Consider the following 25232-nt stretch of genomic DNA (forward strand, 5'->3'; position numbering starts at 1 on the left):
GTTTTAACTAAACGTCGTCTAGACAAATCAAGCAATATATCCTGGAGGTTCGACAGCAAACTGGGTCGACTTTGGAGTTTTCTGGTTTGGGTTATGTCGGCAAGTTACATAAATCGGAAGAGGTGCCGAGCATTGCGCTGTTTTATATGATGTTTTATTTTGAGAAGCCAGTGGATTGGTTGCTTTTTGACTACATGGGGATGCAAGTCCAACCTAAGCGTCTCATAAGGCCGAAGGCGTTGTTCCAGCACAAGGGTCTGTCAAGTGCATAGACTGATGTAGCACAATGCATGAGACACCTTGTATAACGCAAATTTGTAAAATTTCACCTCTATGCCTTATAACTTCAAGATTAACACCTGATCACCACTGGCTAGTGAGACCTCAAACTATTCACGACAGGGGGTCGGCTAAGGTCTTTTTGAATTCAAATCCTACACTTGGGTCTTGGGATCATTATGCTTATCTCCGGGCAAAAATATCATCCTTCTCCTGTTGTGTTTAGTTTCCCACATTCTCCTCACCTATTTTCTATACTGCGACAGCGTCTATTTGGTCAACTGCAATGATGGCATCATCCTAATTATACCCCCCCCCGCTCTCCCAACCACCAACTACTCGCCATCATTGACATTTTGTGCTAGCCAACTGCTTCTTCGGTCAACTGCCATGATGGCATCATCCTAACTATATCCCCCCTCTCCCAACCACCAACTACTCGCCATCATTGACATTGTGTGCAAGCCAACTGCTTCTTCGGTCAACTGCCATAATGGCATCATCCTAACTATATACCCCCCCCCCCCAACCCCAACCCCCACCACCACCACCCGAGTCTTCTCGCTCACCAGCCCTATTAACGAAGAGCTCCCTATCAAGGCCTGAGCCTTCCTTATATTAGGTGAATTTTATACATCTTATATATAAATCGTAGTCAGTGCACAAGAAATCTTAAAGTTCTTTTATTGCTGCAGTTGTTAAAAGGTTAATCCCCTCATCCTTTATTCCCAGAGAGTTCCCACGTTTGAAATCCCACGCTATTTTGACCTGCGCTGGGTTGTTCAAAATCACGTTAGCTTTAACGGCGCCGTTAAGTCTTAACGTGAAAATTCTTATGGGATTAACTGAAAGAGATAAAGTCCATACGGATACTTAACGTAACCGTTAAGGATAACGTGACTTTTGTGCTTTTGAACAACCGGGCCCTGGTGATTTTGCATGAAGCGTCTTTAACATTGGCAAATTATACCCATTTCAATTCATTGTTTTTCTGAGTAATGTAACTAAAGGTTTTCCCCAGTGGTGAACTGCTGGCCGCAAATATTTACTGGATGCCATTTACGGATGTACTTGTTTTTTGCAACTGAAACGTGGAGGAGGATGTTTGGGTTCTTGTCCTAACTCAAGCCGATAGAAGACTTGAGTCAGACAGATTTAAAAATGAATTGTTTTTGTAATAATTGTTTAATTGGATTAAATAAAGTAGTTATTGGCATAATCAAGGAAGTGCTTATCGAAACCTGAGTTCCCTTAAACGAGGCTTACCCTTGGAAATCTAGATGAGAACTGACTAAAACAAAAATCCTACCCCCTCATAAACATATGTTAATTAACCCAACCCCATGTCCAATCAGGTACTCCTCTCAGGTCCATAACTACCTCCAAGATCCCACTCCTCTTGAGCCCCAGATCTCCCGGACCCTTGGAACCTATCCCAAATACTTAACGTCTGGGCCTAGTTCTTTCGTAAGGCTTCTACGTCTCTTAAAAGTGCTATAATTACCAACCCTTACTGCCCCAGCAAACATTCCTTTTCACATAGTTTCCCCAAACAAACAATTACTACAGCGTTTTATTACCAGGAACGACCAGCTAGTTAACACAACCAACATGTCATTGATGAATTTCACCTTTCCTTTTTCCAAATGTATTTGAATACAACAATCGTTGATGATATCTGTCAATAGCTCATTTTATGTGCGATTTGAGTTCTATGTGTTTTGTACGCGCCGGTCACCGTGTTGGTGACTGGTCAATCTGTCTAAACCTTATTTATGCTTCACTACATGTGCTCACACCTATGATCCCTATTCCTAAACTTTCTAGTGCTGCCATCTGTTGACTTCAGTTGCAGACTGGAGCCATCTTGAATTACACATTTCCAATCGTAAGCGGTACACACCGATCAAAAGGATCGCTGCATTACCTACACAGCTAGCGTACAATATATTGTATTCCTCACTAAGTTCTCTTACAAAAACACGGGGAGGCGCCACCCACCAGGGCGTGGCTAGGTCGCACCATACACTATGCATCTTAATTTAAAAATAGGATTTGTCATTTAGACTGAACTATACATTGTACAACGCGTTAAAAAGGGAACTGAAACCGCCAAGCCAGTTCGTATGACCTCGTTTTCATTTCCCGCGTATCGGGTGATCAGAACGAGGCATGAATGAAACATGGCGCCTAGCTGTCAATCATTGAGTGTCGTGACTACTATGGAATTTACTACGAAAACTCATGAATGAAAGATCGCATGACTCACGTGATTCTCACATGATTCTCAATAATAACAAATTGAACTGCGCATGCTCGGGCACTGGGAGCGGAGCTACAAATCTGAACTCAAATAGGAAGTTGGAAGTTTGACTTTCTCTGGCGGTGAAAGTCGAAAAGTTGAATAAATTGCTCGGCGGTTCCAGTTCCCTTTAAGATGTCATGTATTAGATTCCTTGTATCTTTATCACTACCATATGCGACTTCATGACGCAAATGTAGGTATGACAATTGTGATTTGGACTGTATGTGGGGAGTTCAAGCTACGCATTATATAGGATAGGAATAATCAGGTTTGAATGAATTGTCAAACCCGAAAACATCTTTTCCTCCAAAGATAATTCTTCTAATTATAGGCTTTTTTAGCCACTTCAGCCTCTCTTGTGTAAACTTATGATCGAGCTTAAAGTACTTTTTAATGAACGCGTAGTCCACGATGTATGTTTTTTCCTTCTTTAATTTAGGCTTGCCGTGAACCCTTAAAGGTTGAACGTCTTTGGCGGGAGTACTGTTCAACAACGGATTCGGCTTTCCATCGACAGTCGGCCGTAGCGCCGATAGCAGATATTGTACTTGATGGCGAAATTTGTAGCTTAATTTGTACTTGCCCCGATGATCTGATCTACTATTTGTATTATGAAGAGCATTGTACTGATACCTGCTGGAGCTATACAACATGTTGTAAAGACCGACCTGGATAATTTGCGAAGCCCACCAGGATTCAGCCTCAAACTCAGTACTGTAGGGCATCAGGAACGATAATGTGTCGCGGTGGTAAGCCACCATCATTGCATCGACATTGTGGTTCAAAGGCTTCTACGTCTCTAAAAAGTGCTATAATTACCAACCCTTGCTGCCCCAGTAAACATTCCTTTTCACATTGTTTCCCCAAACAAACAATTACTACAGCGTTTTATTACCAGGAACGACCAGCTAGTTAACACAACCAACATGTCATTGATGAATTTCACCTTTCCTTTTTCCAAATGTATTTGAATACAACAATCGTTGATGATATCTGTCAATAGGGAGTTTCCGCATCGCTTACGATTACGATTACGATTACGATTTCAAAGTCGTAATCGTAATACTCTCAAAACCGGCATGAACCAGAAATTTTGTTTCCGCATTCACACCAACGACTTGGTGTACTGTAGTATAGGCCCTATACTCTGCTCTCATGCTCTGGGTGCACTTTTCTCGGCGCTAAAACATGATCAAAATCGCCGTTGATCAAATTAAATGCAGTTCCTATGTTTGACAGGTGTGTTATAAAGTATTCTTCAATGAATATTTCACATTGAATTTGATATGTAGCGTGGAAAATAGGCTTTTCGCTAATCCATGTAATCGTTTTTCGACTTACGAAGATCAGCCGGAATCCTCGTAAGAACGAGACGAAAGTACCATCGACGATTTCGCTGGGGATTGCGTAGCACCAAAAATCGATGAACACAAATCGTAATCGTAATCGTAATCGTAAGCGATGCGGAAACTCGCTAATAGCTCACTTTATGTGCGATTTGAGTTCTATGTGTTTTGTACGCGCCGGTCACCGTGTTGGTGACTGGTCAATCTGTCTAAACCTCTCTATTATTTATGCTTCACTACATGTGCTCACACCTATGATCCCTATTCCTAAACTTTCTAGTGCTGCCATCTGTTGACTTCAGTTGCAGACTGGAGCCATCTTGAATTACACATTTCCAATCGTAAGCGGTACACACCGATCAAAAGGATCGCTGCATTACCTACATAGCTAGCGTACAATATATTGTATTCCTCACTAAGTTCTCTTACAAAAACACGGGGAGGCGCCACCCACCAGGGCGTGGCTAGGTCGCACCATACACTATGCATCTTAATTAAAAAAAAGGATTTGTCATTTAGACTGAACTATACATTGTACAACGCGTCATGTATCAAATTCCTTGTATCTTTATCACTACCATATGCGACTTCATGACGCAAATGTAGGTATGACAATTGTGATTTGGACTGTATGTGGGGAGTTCAAGCTACGCATTATATAGGATAGGAATAATCAGGTTTAAATGAATTGTCAAACCCGAAAACATCTTTTCCTCCAAAGATAATTCTTCTAATTATAGGCTTTTTTAGCCACTTCAGCCTCTCTTGTGTAAACTTATGATCGAGCTTAAAGTACTTTTTAATGAACGCGTAGTCCACGATGTATGTTTTGTCCTTCTTTAATTTAGGCTTGCCGTGAACCCTTAAAGGTAGAACGTCTTTGGCGGGAGCACTGTTCAACAACGGATTCGGCTTTCCATCGACAGTCGGCCGTAGCGCCGATAGCAGATATTGTACTTGCTGGCGAAATTTGAAGCTGAATTTGTATTTGCCCCGATGATCTGATCTACTATTTGTATTATGAAGAGCATTGTACTGATACCTGCTGGAGCTGTACAACATGTTGTAAAGACCGATATGGTTAACTTGCGAAGCCCACCAGGATTCAGCCTCAAACTCAGTACTGTAGGGCATCAGGAACGATAATGTGTCGCGGTGGTAAGCCACCATCATTGCATCGACATTGTAGTTTAAATTAACGAGCGCCTTCTCATTGAAGAATACATGGCTAGCGATGTGATGAGGATAGCTAACAGCTGGCTCGTGAGCGCTCAAGAACTGTTCAAAGCACCTCCACGGATCATTGGTCTTGCAGCAACCTTCACCGTTCCATCGCCGACCATTGTAGGTGAAGGATATCTTCACGTCGTCGTCGAGAAAGATAAAATACTTATAACCCTTCTTCGACATTCGACCTCCTCGTTCAACGGCGTATTCTAGTAGAAGATTCCTCCCAGTGGTCCACGTGCTATTTTGTCGGTATAGATAATTGGTGCCGGAGTCCGTCTTGTACGTTAGCCATAACACATCTCGGTCAGAGTTTGACACAAGTTGATCGAGGATAGTGACGCTTGTGCCTTGTATCAAATACACGAAGTCTTTCGCAACTTTTACTGGCGGAAAGGTATAGCCGACACATTCAAGATCACGTATCCAAGCCATGGCTAAATCGATATCTGCCCGCCCGATGATATCGATCTGGTAGAGTTCTATGTAAAGATCGACCATGTTCTGCGCCAACGAAACGGTTTTCGGGATCCAGTTGACCAGGAATTTGATCAGTCGTCTTGTTTTATAGTAAACATCCATTTCGTTGTGAAAATCGACCATATACGAATGCGCGTTACGGATTTGATTGACGTATGGCGGACCGAAAGCGATGTGACCGTCAGTGTCCCAAACCAACCGTTGAGTGAAATACGACCGCCATATATCCGACACGCGCCCGTTAACGCTTGCCGGCAGCAGCAGACCCCAGAAGGCGAACTGAGCATGCAATGTTGCCTTGGCGTTGTAGGGCGACATGACATAATGTGGAAGTGCGTGATATTTCTCCACCATCTCGAATTGAAACGGAATCTTTTTTGTAAGCCTATAAATGGCATCCACGTCTGGGTGGGTTTGAGCTAGAAAGTTTATCGCTGCGACCTTTTCCGGCTTGACGGCACCGATTACTCTCATGTTTTTCGTATTGGGATCTTTGACTTTATCCAGCGGCAACCCTCGCGGCCACAAAGTGGTGTCGGGTTTGATGTATGGAATGTAGGGATTGTACACGTGTCCAGCGACCTGTATCAGATCGAATTTAATGGAAGAATCAAGGAGCGGCTCGGATTTGGGAAACTTGGGGAAGTTATCGTCGTCGGTGTCGTAGATCCACTCGGCCCCGTTAGCCACGGCGTACATGTAGCCGATGTTCTTCCGGGCGAAGTGATTCCAGGGCAGATGTTGGCAGATGTGGTACGGACAGCGCTCCTGCCAGGCCATGTCGAGAAAGAAAAGATTGGGGAAGGGCGGCACCTCTTTTGGGCCCTTCTTGTCACCGACCAGCACCACGCACCACTTTGGCATCTTCAGTAGGTCCTTGACGGCGTCGGTCAAATTGAAGATCGTCGTGATCACCACCCACTTGTCGCAGGTCATTTGACCCCGATATTGAGTTACCTTCAAATGATAAATCAGCCGTCAATTTAGCTAGTTTTCGAAGCAACAGAAATAGCATCCTCGAAAATCGAGAGTCAGTCGTATCCTAGAAGGAAAGGTGAACAGGCGCTGATTAGCAGCCGTTCACATCAGCTCCTAACATCAGCACATTTTTGTTGTGGTTCTAGGCATTTGGACTGGCTCTTCCTGTGCTCAATTGATTCATGAATGTGCATGGACCCGTGTGAACCTATTTTCACTGTGCCCATATGTGGTCTTCAAGGAATACTCTGATGGTGAACTTTCTGGATTGTCTGCATTGGCCACTGTGGCCATTTTGGTTCCTGTGTATGTACATGGTTGTACAAGACATACACTCGGGTGTTTATTCAGGAGGACCAACAATGCAGAACATTGTGTACACCACAGACCGCCTAATCCAGTTACGCAATACTGTGATCACCACCAATCACCCATGGATTACCACGTTGGATTGCAATGTTAGTAGAAAGACTGTGCTTTTCACCCGGGCATATGGGTCAATGATGTAAAGCGCATGTGAGCAGATCATTACGACCTGGAACGTGCGCTATATAAATCCATATTTACATTACATTACATTACATCCTACTCCTCTCGCACCGATAGTGCCGAGTGTTGGCCTGAGCTTCAGGATACAAAAATGGTGATTAAGAAAGAACAGAATATTACAAAAGTAATGATGAGGTAGAACTGGGCTTACCTTATCACAGCTAGCGGTCAAATTGTTCTTTCTTGACGATGTGTACTTGTTATTGACAAACGACAATACTACGACAATAACGGAGACAAGAAATCCAAGTAGAACTGTTTTCCAAAACTTCCGAAACCTAGTAGAAAAGAGAAAAAGGATAATGCAATCTACGACCTCTACGACTATTATTGAAAAAAGGCCAAAACCTATCAATTAGGGAAAAACACAAGTGTTTAGAAAGTGTAAAGCCGGTAAATTCTGTACACTGGTATTTAATAACAAAATTAATGCTAAAATGAATAGAAATGGTAGTTATCTACCACATGACGTTTCACCAAAGTCTTGGCGTAGGAGTAACAGTTGGTCTTATGGACCTGATTTTATTCAACTCCCAAAAGTGGTTAGCCCACCTAAAAAAGTGGTTAACCTACACAAAAAAGTCATTATCCAATATTCAGTGGTAAAACAAGATGCTTAGTACTATCCTGTTCCTAAGAAGCATGATACTAATTTCACATATGATTAACTTACAAATAAGTGTTAATACTAATAACTTCTTTAAACTTAACCCCTTGCGTACCTAGTAGGGACGATATATCGTCCCTATAATTTGTCTCCCGTATACCTAGTAGGGACGATATATCGTCCCTCTAACAACGTTTCAGTATAGAACTCCCGGTACACGTTAGACACCAAGGTTAGACACTATTGCACGGTGTATTGATGTCCCTGGTGTCTGTAGCAGACTATATTTAGTTTCATTCATCGTTCTAAGATGGCGCTGTGGTTAGATTGGCATGTGTTTGCCGTTACTACACACGAGGCGATTAGCATATAAATTGGCGGTATTTATGGCAAGCCAAAGCGGAATTTATTCAAGACCGTGGAATTACTATTCAAGAAGTTAAATATATGTTCAAGACCAAAATATGTTCAATCCTGAATCAAATATTGTCAACCTTGAATCAAATATTGTCAACCTTGAACAAAATATATTCAAGACTCACGTGACCATATTCAAGACGCACGTGACCACAAAAATTGATGACGTAGTTGCTCATGTTTTGATGCTTTACGGACTTTCCCGAACCCGCGTCCGGACTTTCCCGAACCCATGGTACTTGTGTTGCGTTTCGGAGCTCGAATTGTTCGCACGAGGTTTTGACACATGGTTGTACACGTACCTAGCCGCCTACACCTGACATGTACTGTAATCCTACACATCATGACATGGATGCCGAGTGAATGTCAGAGTCGATACATGTTTCACAGACATCAGGCAAATTATAGGTTCAAAATGCGCAATGCCTGTCGTGAAACAGAACGCATCGGAAGTACCACAGATTCTACGCTCTACGTCATCAATTTTGTGGTCACGTGCGTCTTGAATATGGTCACGTGAGTCTTGAATATATTTTGTTCAAGGTTGAATATATTTTGTTCAAGGTTGGACATATTTTATTCAAGGTTGAACATATTTTATTCAAGGTTGAACATATTTTATTCAAGGTTGAAAACATTTGATTCAAGGTTGAACATATTTTAGTCTTGAACATATATTTCCTTCTTGAACTTATATTTAACTTCTTGAATGGTAATTCTAAAGTCTTGAATAAATTCCGCTTTGACTTGCCATAGGTATTACTGCCACAGATACCGCATTGTATTGTGAATAACATGGCGAAACGTGCGCGTGTTGACTTGGCTACGGCGGTTTCTATGATACTGGAGGACTCGCAAGAGTATGTGAATAGTGGCAATAGTCAAGATGAGGGTGGGGGTGAGGAAGAATCTGCTGACACCACCGACTTTGGGGTTTTTATGAATGATCACTGATCAATCAATAATCGATAGATAATCAATAACCAATAGGCTATTGATTACTGATGAATCAGTGAACAGTATATTGTAGGTCAATCATCATGATGCTTTGTAATGATCCTAATTCATTGAAAAAACTCTGTTGAAAAACGTCGAAAATATCATGTTTTTTTTGATCAATCAATATCGGTAATCAATCGATATCAGTGATAGACAATAGCCAAAGTTTAGCAACGAGTTCTGCATATCATTTATAGCTTGTAAGTTCATCAATTACAGTTTTATACTTGTTCAAATCAGAAAATCAATAAATTTAGCATAATCAATCAAAAAGTATTGATCATAATTGATTATTGATCACCTCTTACCCAATTGATACCAGGAAACAACACCAATCGATAGCCAAGGTAATCAGCTTTACAAAAATGTATGGTTTTATTAGTCTATGATGAATAGTAAAGGAGCTACAATTTTTTAAAGTATTCATACGCCATTAGGCATAAAACTGGTAAAATATCTCGGTACAGGGCATGCCACTTGCCTCGGTAGCGAAGGGGTTAATGAACCCAACATAGCTCCAGGATTTTAAGTCTAAAGATGCGGAATCAACCGCTATTGAATTACTAGAACCAGTTTAACATAGCTAAATGGTTTGCTACCACTGCGAGGTTGTGGTATTTCAATAGACGACCATTTGAATCACAGTGATCATTTGATTAGGTCAATTTACAGGTTTCATACTTACTATCAAATGTTAAAGATATTTAAAAATCTAGAGATACCAACACCAGGTGAAGGTATTTACAATGAAGGTATTAACAACATTAATCGTAAGAAACTTAAAAAGCTATTGAGTGAGTTTGGTTTAAAGGATCAGTATAACTTCTCGGTATTCAATGTAAATGGTGGTTGGCAGGGTTGGAGTGAACCACTCTATCACTATGAACAGCAACTCTCGTTTTTCTGTCGGAAAACTCTCGGAATCTGCATCGGTCTCGAAATCACTCGAAAATCACTCGAAATGCTTCACGGTCATTAAACCGTCTCTCGGAAATCTTACGGAATTCGACCCGGCCTTGGCGAGCCATGCTGGGCAAGACCTCGGAAAGTTTCGAAGAAAATCGAAACAGTTAAAATTCTATTGTGATTGCTGGTCTAATCCCTGTCGAATATTACCGAAAACGATCGTAAATGACCAAAAATTTCAATGCTTTTGCCTGAGAAGTATTTTCGAGTTTTTTCGACAGAGTTCGAGAGGTATTCAGATCGAGCAATTATTTCAGTTCTGCAATACGTTATAGGTGTCGCAAACCCGCAATCTTATCACATCTATTGAAACCGCAGGTAGGAGTCTAAAAGTATCGAAAAGACTCGAATGTTATCGCAATTAGGTGCGGTGGAATACAAAAGAACTCGAAAAGTATCGTTTTCTATCGTTTTTCTCACAGGTGGTTTCGAAAACGGCATATCGCGAGTAAATGTCCGGTTGTTACCCTCGCAACATTTGTTTTCACAACACCCGTTGACAAAACGTGCGACAAATGTACACCAACGTTTTTAACCTGTCAAAATTATCAAAATCTTCGGGCTTAATTTATTTTTAAAACGGTATGAACTAGGTTCTTGCTTATTAGACAAAAGTCGTTATCATCCATTGAAAAATCATAAGAAGAAGAAGATGGTGTCAATATATATTCTTTCAGGCAATATGTGTGTGTTTGATGTATAAGCAATGAATTATTTTAGATTAGACTAAAAGTAATAATGCATAAAAGTCTTCGAATTCGAACTCGAAGCCGGTCACATCAGTTCTTAAAGTTCTCACTGATAAATGTGAAATTCCCAACATGGCGGTTAACAACAACTTGTACAAAGTCAAATGGAATTGAGCAGCTCAGGCATGTCAACCAGATATTATTGTAAACGCAAACTGCATTGCGCAGACTTTAAACACCTCAACAAGCACATTTATTTTTATGACATCACACCTCCTTCGGACATGTCGGACCCTTTTTGCGCGTTTAATATCTCACTGATATTTTGAAGATCGTGCATCTTGATAGAAAAATAGTCCGTCATCCTACCCTGAGAGTGTTACCTATGAAGTAACATGCACTATCTGCACCATGGATTTCTATTGATGATTAAAAAAGACAATTCATTTTTGGGCATATTCGCGGCGCTCTGCAAAATAATAATATTCCAACGAGTGGAATCAATATTCATCCCACTGTTGCTTACAAACTTACAAGCTTACAATCTTCATCTGCCATTGGCATGAATGGCAGTAACTTTTGCGATATGCCTCGCGAGCCCTGCCATTCCTGCTAATAATATGGACATTTTGTACGCATAATTGTGGAAAAAAACGTTGATCACGCTATAGATGATTTGTCCGGCTGCTGGGCGGCCGTTTTTAAATTTGTGTCACAGTGTTGAGGTGGTGCGCAACGAGCCACGTGCCGTCGCTGATTACCATGCTTACTAGAGATTACTCGTAAGTGCTACCACACGAGCGTCTCGATGTGCAATCCTTTCTTTAAAATACAAGCAGAATTAACTTTAACACATTATATGGCCAACCGGAGCCTAATCCCTTGCTGGACAACCAAGAATGGAACAACATTAATCTGACAATCGTCATTTATAACCACAAAGCAAAAGGTATTTTGTTGACAAAGCATGGTTTGCCCCAAGACCTGTTTTTTAGATAAGCCCTTGGGTCAACAAAGAGTTGGACCTGACAAGATGGATTTATTAGGACCCCTCAGAGCTAACCAACTATATCCAGACTTTACATTGACTCCTCGATTTCTGCTAAGCAATATACTGTCTTCTCCCACTTTACCAAGCGCAGGTGAAGCGTAAAATGACTAAGTCCAAATGAATAGGCCGATTTGACTGGTGGCAGGCGAACATTAGAAATAACAGCCACAGCTGATAATTGACTCCCTTTTCATGGGCAATGCCATTGCCTTCCACGTTAGTGGATAAAAGACATGAACACTGACATGGGGTAGTCCTGTACTGAATGAATGAATATAATACAACTAGCGTCCTCGTTTTATGCCTATAGTGTTGGTTGACCAGAAATGTCTAATATGGTGTCTATGATAAAGCGAGCTTCATGGGTTTGCAGAATGTCCCAATAAAGAAGTCTTGTTGTCAACGAATAAATTAAAGAAGATCACAGATTTACTTATCAATTTACCAATCAATTTTATTATCCAAACGGGGTTTACACGTCATCATCAATAACATCATCATCCTCTTCTCCTTCCGAAAACTCAATCCCCTCAACAAACTGCTCAAGCTCACCATTTACCATCTCTACCCCCTCCCCGACTTCGTCATTGTCCTCAGGAACTAGGCCACTGGCTCTCCAACCGTTCATAATCGTCTGTTGTGTGACCCTTGCCCAGCCGAGGCTGATCATCCTGACCACTTTCCGCCTGGTGATCCGCTCACAATTTGATCATCGGTGTGGCCGATTTTCCACACTTTTCAAATGGTCCTCAGGTGACACTTGAAGATCCTGTTTACGGTCAAGTCCAAGGGCTGCAGCAGCGAAGTACATCGTCCTGGGATAAAAGTGTCTGTCCCATTCTCTGCGGTGATTGCATCACGAAACTGTTGATTTCGATGCACCGGATACCTGTCTAAAAGTAACAGGAACGTGGCCCCTGCTACAAATGGCACAATCAGGGCCTGCAACCATTCGATTAGCGATTGGTGTCGGGCCCAAGCCCGTGGACTACCAGTTACCTGGAAAAGCAAACAACAAGTATGAACATTTACATTACTTTTCTGAACAGTCAGACACGCACAATGTTTTGGTTGCATCCATGACAAACCTACAACAATTTTAGTCATAGAAGTTCTGATCTCCCTAAAAAACACTACCATTAACTAGAATGTCTAACCGTTAATAACAACACTGATGACGTCAGGTACATATCCTGTACTACAACCACGGACATGTAGTATATGCCAATACTCACTCGCACATTGTCTGGAGCATCCGCCTGAAGCTGCCGAATGACGTCACTATCTGGTGCCAAGCCTCTGAAGTTGACCTCGGCTCGTCCTTTTCGTCCGTCTGTCGTAACTACTAGAGTCACCGTGCATCCAAGTTTCGGATTGCCTTGGGGTGATCTAATGCCAACATTCTGAGACCCAGTCGCTTCCATTGTTGATCTTGGCACCATACCAAACATAGATAATTTGATAAAAGAATTGAAACCACCACAAGCAGTGCCTTCACAGTAACTTCACAGTGAAGGTTCTCGCGCATTGCGCAGCGCGTTTTTACTGCATCGACCCGCGCAAAAATGATCGCTGCACGCCGGTTCTTTTAGTCGGGATTGACATAACTGGCTGCTACATCAGAGTGGAACTTGTCTAGGCAGCCTACAGCTTGGTAATAATGCCCTTTAAAATGTCATTCGTCCTTTGAGGCCAATTGGTTGGCGCATTGCTGATGAACACTTTGGGACACAGCATTTGGCACCGTGTTTGAGGGAAGTGGCCTCAATCTGTTTTTTATAAGGCATTCCCAGCATGTATTTGGGCTTCAGAGAGATAATCACCAATGTATTAGCTGTTCATATGACTTGGTGTGATGAGGGAATTACCTCCGTCTCCAAATGCTATTCTCACTTTCTGTTTAATTGGGCGTGCATACGTAGTCGCTGGTCTAAAAATCTTTGCTGAGTTTTCAGAAATCTCCTGCATTTGTCCGTCACCTGTTCAGAAAGCATTGAGTCCTCTGCATATGTCTGCCATTTTGTTGAGTTGGCCTTGTCGTGGTGTGAATCTTAAGCTACCCCCCCCCCCCCCCCCCCCCCCCCCATGCAACCGCCCCGTTCATAAACTCTCCTGCCACTAGCTCATTAAGAAGCACGTTATACATGTTAAAGTTTAAGATTATGATACAGGGATATCAATGGAAGTTTCATGACATACTGATTGTTTTTACAACAATACTATATGTTGTGATTACTGTTTATATTGATACTCGTAGATGAAGATTACTCGTATTTCTTCTGTTGTATGACCGGAGGTGATGGAGGCAAGACGATGCAACCTGCGATGACCGCAACAAACGAGCAATTATCGTTGCAGCCGATTTTAATCGCTCATATGTGGGGCACTTCCAAAGGGCATGCTGCCAGTTTGATACATTGCCCCTCCAGTGAGTCGTGCCCAAGGTTTGATTTCTGTATAAAATCGGCCTTTTAAGGGTTAAAGCCTCGATACGCAGGGTACTTTGCCTTTATACCCAACTAGCATTGTACCCGTGGCGCAGGCAGGTTCAAATGGGCTATACCTTGAATAGATTAAATTGCAATAAACATCTAATGTAATATCAAAGGAGCGATATCGAAGAGACAAATTAAACCAACCATTTGTCCACAGACTCGGACCTAGCTGTGGCGTGCTGCATGCGTGTAAAAGTATATCAGTTGGTCCGATAGAGATGATGAGGCAATGCCTCGTTCCTTAGTAAGCAATATGCGCCTTTTTATACGGAGAAGAAGGAGTACCCAGATAGGCCTTCACATGTCGGCCTCCAAATGGCTCGAACCATCACTACTATAACTTTAAAATGCGTGCTCCTCCTATACATGTAGCCAGGTCTCGGGCAAGGCACTTACTCGACAGGCAAGCTAGAAGTTCAGCACCGTGACGTGAGCAGCTCCTTGATAAGGCAATTTCAGGTTCAGCGCGCCTCTTCAGATCAAGTATTGAGAGCTGTGGTGAGCACATAAACATACCATGGTAACCTTCATTATCACGGGTTAGCTCTGGCTAACACAGCACCCATAAACAATAGACCACCAATTTGACCCCAGCTCCTTACTGCGGGAAAACCCAAGTCCAGCAACCGAAAGTACCAAAAATACATTTTTGTTAACATTTGAACTGCACACATACGTTTGTTTACAATTTCTTTCCAGTATTATGATATAGATATCACTGAGGACCGGGTATTGCAAATGAAGCAAGTAGAATAAATACATGAATTTGTGTGAAACCATCCATCCGGTTCAAACAAAAACCAGAAAAGGTTCAGTCCGACAAAAACTCCATCAAGTTCTGAAATTTTCACTTTAAAAGAGAAGTGCCGTTAAGACTTAAAGTTGGGACATTTTTTTCGTTTCAAAGTCATGATTTTCAGTTTTGGACATTTTTGTATCGGCCATGTTACCCCAGTCATAGAAATGCGAAATGAACCATTCGAATATTCTCAATAAACGGCCCACATCCCTTCTTTGGAATGGTGTCCTTAATTACTCCACAGTTACTTTGACAAATATGCTGTAAATCTTTCTCATAGTGTGACTTTGATGGCCCTTTTCAAAACCAAGTGAATGCTTTACAATCCCAAAAAACGCTAATAAAAACATTCCATGGGCTCTATAGGAATTTGCAATTCTGCAGTTTGTTCGTTGATAAGAGAAAACATGTTCGGTTTAGATACAGTCAAAAACTTTGAAGCCCAAAAAATATTCCAACTTAAAGTCTGCAGGACACTTCCCGTATTTAACGTTGGAAAGTTCAGAGCACGAAATGTTTTTGTGGAGGCTTGGACATTTTCTGGTTTATATTTGAAACTAATAGATGGTTGGCACGAAACTCCATGTCAGCTTTCTACTTGCCTTATATCTTCAGTCCTATAAAATTATAAAGCATGATTACAAAAGAATAGACCTATTTTCAATGAAGTATAGAATGCTACTCAGATCCCCACGGGTTCCTGCTCTATATAGCTCCCGAATCAAAAGAGAATTCGCTTCGCGATATGCTACGCTACCCTCTCTCAATGGCGTCTCTGGCAACTTTTGTATTCCCAGTCATTTGATCGCCAGTTGACTCTCGAATGACACAGCACGTCCAGACCCGTATTAAAAATAATCTCATTAACAGCACTATCAATCCCGACACCTGGGTTAAAATGTACGTCTGGGGTGACTCTGGAAATAGGCCTGTATAGCCACAGGTCCCATTTTTAATGCACCACCCCTGAAAAGTACCCCCGTCGTGTAATATTTGAAAATTTATTACGTTTGTTGTAAAACTAGGCTGTATAGCGGAGTCCCAGTTGCAGCATCCTGGCTGCAGCAGAAACGTTATAGGCCGTAGATCTTGCTATCCTCAAAGACGATGGAGGTACAATGAGTCAGCAGTTGTGTGTGTAATTCCATGCAGAGTATATAAATCAATACAGAGTATGATTATATAAAGTTACCAATTTATTTCGACGTCCGTTCGAGATGAGATGTACATGTAGTTGACAAGGCAGAGTTCATACAAGATGGTTGATACAGACGTGTCAATGAGCTGGAGCAGCAGAATAGGTTCCTATAGCTGGGTGTCCAAACCAAGGATGTAGCCTATTCGCTTGCTATTCCGGAACTCCCAAACATGATCACAGAGCGACATTATATAGTCTAGCAGTTATGAAACAGTTACGAAACCCAAACTGTTTACTAACAACGATCACAAAATAAAGTTATCATACTTGACTTGCTCAAGAACTGTCAAACCCGTCAATCATGGACCTACCAGACAGGGAATAATTGCATAAAACATGTTAAATGTAACTCAAAATGGTCCCTTAAACGACCCTCACCCATTGGCTCGTCACGGACTTATATGGCTTAATCATTAAATTCCCAAATAATCACATTTGGAGCCAAAACCTGACCAAAGGAATGTTTTACCCTAACGACGAGACTTTAAGTCGCCTTATGTTTTAGGCTACTCCTGAGAAAGGCTTCTCAGGAATTTTAAAATTAGTGATATGTGCCCTTTTACACGACCACAATTTACGGCTATTAAACAACCGAATTTGATAACTTAATGAAGCCCTAAAATCCCTGTCTGAACAGTAAATCCGGCATTAAGAGTTATTACATCGACACGGTCACTGTCGTATACGGAGGTTACGCCTACTTTACACAATTCATAGTTTAACAATATACATAATGAACTTCATGATAAAGTAGCCAACTGTAACAGCTGCATGCAGTCAAAAATTCGAATGAGTTAAAAAATTGGAAACTATTCGATTTAGAACTTACCGTGGTGGCGACATTCTGCGAAGAAGAGCTGGCAGAGGTTCACTCCGTTTAAATCTAATCTGATTTGTAGCGGATTGATTAAGAATATACCCTTTTGTAATGCAGTTTGGTTGACGCGTTGAACCATGCAGTTCAGTAATTGTGCAAGGGTGTTGAGTATCGTAGAAGTATGGAAACTCAGTGCATTCCTGGCTGTTCTTCCCTATTTTATACGCGACCAGTGTAACCGTATTGGTAGTCCAACGAGATAAATAAAGCGTGTGAGTTGTTTCTACTACTCCCGGTTCAACTCCGTTTTCCTTCCAAGGTGTCGCGTATCGCTGAGTGATTTTGGAGTTTGCGGGTTTTTTGGACAGTTTGTACATCAGGTCCCCAGAAAGTTCTGTAGGTTTTATCTACCACGTGTTTTTTAGCGGTAATTTGTACAACTTCCGCCCAAGCTTCTTGCGTAGCTTCTTCAATTACATCAATGTTATGATGATTTATAAACAATAGATTACATCACTTGTGGGAGGAGAGGGTCATCACAGCGTTCCGTAAGTTATTTACTGTGCAATATGTATTAATTCAGTGTAAAAGGGATTTCTAAACAGGGCACATCTTCCTTGTGCATTTCCTCATCATGTCTTCGGGTCATTTTGGACACCCTCAACTTTGGCAGTGTTTGCCGCCGTTCTGTACGGGTTTCAGTTCAGTAGATTATCTCTCCTACTACTTAAAGATGTTTTAAACCATGTGTAAATTGGTCAGTTGTCTATGTAGTTTCTTGGAACTAATCCACTGTAGTAACTCGACTTGTATCATGCAATGATAATTGAAATATCATTCAACTGTATAACCAAATATAGCGTTTTATTACCCTCTTAAGCTCGAATAGTGACCCATTTTCTAGTCGTATAGGCCTACATTCGGTAAAACACGAATAGCGAGGTTGCGTACCTCTAGTCGTTACGGGATAGTGAAGGGCGCTGGTTCAAATGATTTAGGGTTGAATTTGATGTAAACTGGAACCTCCCTTAGTGGACACCTCTCTACTTCGGACCTCTTTTTGTCGGTCCATTGCCATTGTTTGGGCCTACTTTTAGACTAACCTGTCCTGTGAATTTGCTAGCCAAAAATAGCCTTGTCATACTTTTGTAGTCTTCTGATCAGGAATAGATGGATATCTTAGTTTATAAATGACGTCCTTCTGACGCCATTACCGTTGGCTGTGCGCGCATACTTGTATCGCAAATGACGCCATCATGGCGGTTTTCGCGTAGTCTTCCGGTCGATTCCGGTGATACCGTTGGAAATGTTTTCCCCACCCGGTACCAATAAGTGTACGTCCTGTAAAGAGATGGAAAAATTAAGTGCTTCAGGAACTGCAAGATCCATTTGTTCTCTTCATTGAAAGCTGTCGGCATCAACAGAGTAGCCGCTGTTGTAAAACTGAAACGGTTGATCGAGTCCGGGAAGTTGTTCGATTGGGAGCGCATTTACTGATGTCGGGCAGTGGACGGTAATCGAGTTCAAACGCAACAGGTTCGCACTCAACTACATTTCAACTGAGCCAGTTCCGGCTACCGCTGGAATGAGAAGGCTGTGAAGTGGAAACGGGCTGAGTGCGCGCTCTCTCTCTGTCTTGCCTGAAACTCTCATGAAGAGACTGCATGCGCAGGGAACAATGACGTCTCCCACAATTTGTCAATAAGCGAACTGATCGTGCTCCCATTCCAAACGAAAGTGACAGAATATAACAAATGGGCGTTCGAGATTTGAGTCTGATTTTGCTGCTCGGGTGTTCAGTGGTGTTTTGTGCGAGTGATGTTTTCCTCCTATCACCAGGGGACAGTTTCGACCCAGTCAACATCGGGAACCTCTCTCAGACGAGTGAGATGAATATAATGACTTGTGCGAGGCAGTGCGCCTGGGACACGACTTGCGCGATGTTTACGTTTAATGCAACCCTCTCGGAATGCCTGAGCGCGAGGCTTGGATGGAACGGGGCAAGGCCCTATAATGACTCCAACATAGGTAAGTGAATCAGTTTTCGAATCATTGAAAATATCTGACAACATTGTAGTGTGTTTTCTTTAACCTCAAGTGTCAAAGTTCCATCCGAAACGTCAAAAGCAGGGTTTTGAACTCCCTGGGTACAACACCGGCTAAATCACTGGACTATGTCTGTCATATAGCATTTTGTTATTTTTACTGCGTTCAGCCAGTCTAAATGACGATTTTGTGCCACAACTGGCTCCCTTTAAATTCTTGTTGGCAGCGTCACCATACCCCACCCGTTTTACTCACGACCCGTGGCTGTTACCGGCACTTTCAATATTTCGTCCTATCTTTCAGCAACTGCTTGCGAAACCTTCTTACAAAATACGAATCTCTATAACTTGAGGACTACGATATGTAGTAAGTGGTACACAAGGATACTGGGTAGGTGTTTGTTGGTACAACCTGTAACTTTTAGTGATTCTTGAAATTTCAAACGTTAAACGAACTAATCAGTCTGGGATGTACGTGATATGCTGACCGCTGTATGAAGCGGCTGTGTCAGCATGCACATTGTCCCTCATCGAAAAACATTGCAAGCACTACTGGAGTTAGTTTGAAAAAGTAAATAAGATGATTTTTTTTATCAATCTGACAAATAACCAAATACTTTACAAATACTCCGCCGCATCTCGTCCCTTAATGATTATTAAAGTAGCTTTAAAATCTTGGCTTTCGTTCCGCAGATCCCAATATAGCAGTTCAAAAACCAACCAAGCAGCATTCGACCGCTTGGAGAGGTTATTCCAGATTGGCTGTGGACGGCGGAGTGACATCAAACTTTCACGCCAGGCTGCCAAGTTGTACGCATACCAGAGATAGGAAGATCAACCCTTGGTGGAGCGTGGACTTGAAGGTTGGTTTGGACAGCGCTACTAGAATCAGGCTAAGGATATTTAGGCGACATCCGCAGTCCCATCTGCTTTGCGTCAGTTTATACGTCACTTGCGGTCACGCACCTGTGTTAAACCAATCAGCTCGCGGTTGTACGAAAATAGTTCAGTTTGAGATCAATGCGTGGTCTCACCATTCCAGTTGAATGGTAATCAGGTGTGTTTAAAATGAAAAAAGTGTTGAAGTTTCAGTCCAATTAGCTTACTGATATGGTTTTGGGGCTCCATTTAACCCGTCATAACGCGAACGTGCAACGAAAATTTCATGGTTTGAGAGGCAAGGATAGGTCTATTAAGCTATGAACGCGTTCCTCCCTGGGTGTGGGGTCTCGGAAAAAGTTATGAGCATACCACGGCTTAAAACTTTATTACAGGTGCGTGACCTTGCGCGCCGAGTTGCACGTGTTTTTGACAATGATTTAGGCCAAAACAATTCAAAAAGATCTATTTTGCCCCCCCGAGAGCTATTTGCTCCCCCTCCCGACAAAAAAACTAGCTCCGCCCGTGAAGGATCATGTAGAATTATACTCCGCCTGCGAACTTCAGAGGTCAATTTCGAGTTCGAACACGTTTTTCTATAGGCCTACCGTGTCGGGCATCATAATTTAATTTCTATATAGGAATCTTAGCATAAATATTGAAAAATAGACTCATGGATTTATTATTGTCTTCAGAGTGCAGAAACAGGCCCGACTTTGTGAACGTCCACGGAATTCAGAGGTCACTTTCGCATTCAGAAACGTTTTTCTATATATGTACCGTGTCGTGCTTCATGATTTGGCAGTAATAAATATCAAAACACTGACAGTTGCTCATGAACTGTCACGAGAGTGTAGAAACAGACAGAACTATATAATTCGCGGAATAAGTAAATGCGCATGTATGGTAGACATGTAAATGTTGTGAAATGTATGTAGTGTTATTAAATCTAATACACCACATTCATTTCAGATCAAATATGATATCAAAGTCGTGGCAATAACCAATAGAGGGGACTGCTGCTGTGAGTATTAAAGGGGGACTATAGGCAGGAGAAGAGGGGCTAAATTGGTCATCTTCAGGTGACTAATATACATAGTAAGGGCCCTGGATCATGTCAGATTCAGCACTAAATATATTCCTCATACAAGCGTGAATCATTTCGACATACTTTGAGATGTGAGAGACCCCTATTGGCGACTTTGTGTAACTTTATCTCGCCTGCCTAGCTGCTGCCTATAATTGTCCATTCAAAGGCAAAGCTATATGAGGCAATGTGCCGTCCTGAAAATACTAGCCCAGCCTGGTAAAACCCTGGTGATATTTGGGTGGTCGATCGCTCCGGTGAAAAAAACGTAGCTACAATCCAATCTTGCGTCAGGAATTGACGGAGGCGCAATGACTTGGGACGAGGCTGATACCAGGGAAGCAATCTACTGCATAGAACAGGAACAAGCCATGAACATGTACACCCACCGGACGTTGGCTACTTATTTCTGATTCCTTATTTGCGATTCTCCTCGTTGGTACCCAACATGCAAGGTGGCCTGCGCTTTCCTGTCCGTATTTACCACCGTCTTATTACTCCATTATAAGCCGTACACCCACTTTTCACAGTGTATGGGAATATCTCAATACAACTGGTCAACTCGAGGAAGAAAAAATAAGTTGCCATCTTCAACTTGGTCTTGGTAATGTACAGCTTGCAAACATGGTCGTGGTTCTTTTGTTATTTGGTAGGTGGCTCCCTTGGCATTCTGATGCCTTCAGAAGTGAGTCTGGCACTCATAAATTCCTTTTCTTCGACCGTGTCCGGGGCGTCATAAATCTTGAAAGACAGACAGTTTGTGTTGAAATAAAATGTGTCACTGACCTCTTTTAAAGTGGGACTATATGCATGAGCTAGAAAAGGTTTTAATAAACTTCTCCATTACAGCAGAAAGACTTTCCAACTTTTGCATATCGGTCGATGCCGCCTTCCCGAAAACAGGGCTCCCTTATATCCAAACAGCTTCAAACGTTTGCTACAGCCAGATTCCACCAATGAAGCCAGGAGAAACTAGGTACTTTCTATGCAGGCAGAATCTGTTTGGTCGGTTTGTAGTAATCTCTCTCGTGACGACGTCTAACCCGCTGACGTTATGTGAAGTCAAAATATATACTGGAGGAAGGCCATAATTCAGGTCGGTGTAAAGTAGAAAATGTTCCGCTGAAATATGTGTCCGGTCCTATTATATTGTGACGGATTATGGTACATGTATATGGTTCTAGAGAGGCAATGACCGTCAATAGAGCAGAATAGAATACTTCGTTCCCAAGACATTCTACTGACAGGCTTACTGGAAAAAAACGGTATATACATGTTATTATCTCCAGAACGATCTAAAAGGATGAGTTTATTACAATAGGAGTAAACATCCATGGATTGAAAAATACCAAGGCACTGTTTTGAAAGGATTTTGAAATCAAATCATCATGACAGCCGTTTTGTTTCTACCCGCCTGTTGCTAGCAGCTTAATAATAATAATAATAATAATTTATTATATTAAAAGTGCTTTTGAATGAAAATCATTTGCAAAGCACTGTACAATTTAAAAAACAACACATAGTAAAAGAGAAAAATTGTACATAGAGATTAAAACATTCATAGAGATTAAAACATTTAGGTTCTGGTGTCGAAGTGTTCAATAAAAAGATGAGTTTTGAGATGTTTTTTGAAGGCGCTGGTGCCAATGGGATCACGCATCCAGGCCGGAAGTGAGTTCCACAGCCTGGGTGCCAAGTTCCCCAGGCAACGGTCTCAGAAGACGCCCCTTGTCCGTGGTATGGAAAGGAGCCATTGGTCCTCGGAAGACCGAAACCTGCGGTCCGGGGAACGAAGACTGAGGAACTCCTTGAGGTACTCCGGGCTTTGGTCATTATGTAAGACTTGATGCGTCAGCAGTAGCACTTTATACTGGATATGTGATCTCACCGGCAACCAGTGCAGCTCCTTAAGTATAGGGGTGATGTGTTCCCTCTTTTTGGTCTTACTTAGAAGCCTAGCAGCTGCATTCTGAACTTTTTGTAGTCTTGAAAGTTCACACTCCGGTAGTCCTAATAGTAAACTGTTTTGAAAATCTAATCTTGATGTTACAAGGGCATTAATTACACGGGCACAAGTTTTATTGTCAAGGTGTCTACGGATCTTTGAGATTTTGTGAATTTGAAAATAAGCACCCTTGACAACCTTTGACACTTGTTTAGACATTTCCATATTTTCATCGAAATTTGCTCCCAGGTTCCTGACCAGGGCAGAAGCCTGGATAGCGGATGGTCCAATGTTAATGACCGGCAGTGGCTTGAGCTTCGACAGTTTACGTTTTGAAGCAACGATAAGAAATTCTGTCTTCTCATCATTGCCCTTGAGGTGGTTTAGGCCAAGCCACTTGCGTACATCACTTACACACGCCTCAGCCCTGGCAACAGCATCCTGGAGACCATGTTCCGAAACATGGAAGCTGTCGTACAGCTGGATGTCATCTGCAAAACCATGTCGCAACATGCGATGTCTCTCGATAACTTCTCCAAGTGACTGGACATAAATCGAGAAGAGAAGGGGGCCCAACACTGAGCCCTATGGGACACCACCCAGCAGTGGTTTGGGGTCTGACCTCTGACCCTCAATGACAACTGTCTGGGATCGAAGGGAAAGGTACGACTCAAACCATTCCAGGGCTTTTCCTGTGATACCCAGGCTACATTCAAGGCGTTTAAGTAGAATGCCATGATTGATGGTATCGAGTGCAGCTGACATATCAAGCAGGATGAGAATCATACCCCTCCCCTGGTCCAGAGCAGTATCGATGTCAGATTTGATCTTAAGGAGAGCAGTCTCGGTGCTGTGCCCACATTTGTATGCTGACTGCAATTTGTCCTCCATGCCATTCTCTTTCATGTAGGTTAAGAGCTGCTGGGCGATAACCTTTTCAGTTACCTTTGCTAGAAATGGGAGGTTCGAAATTGGCCGATAGTGTTTTAGAACATTTTGATCAAGTCCTGGCTTTTTGAGAATGGGAGTCACAAGTGCCTTTTTAAAAGACTCGGGAACTTTACCTGCTATGACCGACTCATTTGTAGCCAGGACAAGAAGTGGCAATACGGCATTGAGAACAACAATTTCTTGAGTAGCCAAGTGGGCATGGGATCTAGTGCACATGACTTTGGAGCACACTTATTCATCACTTTAAGCATCTCCTCGGAAGTAACTTGCTCAAAACTAGCAAGACGGGCCTTGTTTGGAATGGACTGTTCAGTGTTCACTTGTGATACAATGTCAATAGGATCATCAAACCCTACGCGGATAGCTTCGATTTTTTCATGAAAGAAGGTAGCAAACTTATTGGCAAGATCGATGTTGTCGAGTGTCTCTGGCAGGTGATTGCCCCTGTCAGCCGACAACAGACCGTTTACCTCCCTGAACATGTCTTTAGAGTCACAAAGTTTGTTCCGCATGAATGTTGACTTAGCATCACAAATCATCTTGACCACCGTCTTCCTCTGCTCGACAAACATCTGCCGGTGAACCTCAAGGCTGGTTTTTTGTACCGACGTTCAAGACGACGCCTAGAACGGCGAGCTGAGTGAATTTCACTGTTATACCAAGGCTTTGGGTTGACCCCTTTGATACGAATGGTTTTCACCGGTGCATGTTTGTTGAGCAATGAAACAACAACGTCATTATAGGCAACGATAGCATTTTCAGCCACTGATCTTGTCTGATCAGAGAAGTCAGCCGCAAATGATGTGAGGTCAATGTCACGAAGCTTTCTCACTTGACATTCTGCCCTTTTCCGACGTTGGCTGTCACCTTTATAGCGCAGAGGAAGATAGGAAAATGGTCAGAAATGGCCATGAGTGGCTCCACAGAGAAGTGCACAAGAGGATTGTCAGATTCAAGACCAATGATGTGATCAAGCGTGTTCCCAGACCTGATGAAGTAGATAGCGTCTGTTAAATAGCCATTCGTCTTGGTGTGGTAAAAAGCAAGAGATTTTTGCTGCAGAATATTTTCGCGAAGGTGACCTACTCGCAAAATTCGTGAAAATAACCTGCACGCGAAACCT

General features: G+C 42.3%; 2 protein-coding genes across 3 annotated transcripts; one reads left to right on the forward strand and one right to left on the reverse strand.

Moving 5' to 3' along the window:
• Positions 1 to 845: 845 nt before the first annotated feature.
• Positions 846 to 17407, reverse strand: LOC135502017 (uncharacterized). Its single transcript, XM_064794455.1, has 3 exons — positions 17215 to 17407; positions 7316 to 7442; positions 846 to 6594 (listed from the first exon to the last, which is right to left on the reverse strand). Exons 1-3 carry the CDS (start codon positions 17226 to 17228, stop codon positions 4585 to 4587), a joined length of 2151 nt encoding a protein of 716 aa, XP_064650525.1. The 5' UTR covers positions 17229 to 17407; the 3' UTR covers positions 846 to 4584.
• Positions 17408 to 18624: 1217 nt separating this feature from the next.
• LOC135502444 (fucolectin-1-like) lies at positions 18625 to 23649 on the forward strand. 2 transcript variants are annotated; one of them, XM_064795279.1, is made up of 5 exons: positions 18625 to 19230; positions 19552 to 19638; positions 19941 to 20110; positions 21099 to 21150; positions 22063 to 23649. In XM_064795279.1, the coding sequence occupies exons 1-5, from the start codon at positions 18957 to 18959 to the stop codon at positions 22302 to 22304; spliced, it is 825 nt and encodes a 274-aa protein (XP_064651349.1). In that variant the 5' UTR covers positions 18625 to 18956; the 3' UTR covers positions 22305 to 23649. The 2 variants fall into 2 exon arrangements, with proteins under 2 accessions (XP_064651349.1, XP_064651350.1); XM_064795280.1 differs by having other exon boundaries at positions 22066 to 22153.
• The last annotated feature ends 1583 nt before the right edge of the window (positions 23650 to 25232 follow it).

This window comes from Lineus longissimus, chromosome 18 (genome assembly GCF_910592395.1).
Source record: "Lineus longissimus chromosome 18, tnLinLong1.2, whole genome shotgun sequence".
NCBI lineage: Eukaryota > Metazoa > Nemertea > Pilidiophora > Heteronemertea > Lineidae > Lineus > Lineus longissimus.

Bases quoted from the DNA above. Each gene is read 5' to 3' on its own strand.
- LOC135502444 (XM_064795279.1), top strand. From the start codon at position 18,957: ATGGGCGTTCGAGATTTGAGTCTGATTTTGCTGCTCGGGTGTTCAGTG. The intron at 19,639-19,940 runs GTAGGTGTTTGT...TTCGTTCCGCAG, and splicing joins GTGGTACACAAGGATACTGG to ATCCCAATATAGCAGTTCAA. The intron at 21,151-22,062 runs GTGAGTATTAAA...TCTCCATTACAG, and splicing joins CAATAGAGGGGACTGCTGCT to CAGAAAGACTTTCCAACTTT.
- LOC135502017 (XM_064794455.1), bottom strand. The intron at 6,595-7,315 runs GTAAGCCCAGTT...TATCATTTGAAG, and splicing joins TGACCGCTAGCTGTGATAAG to GTAACTCAATATCGGGGTCA.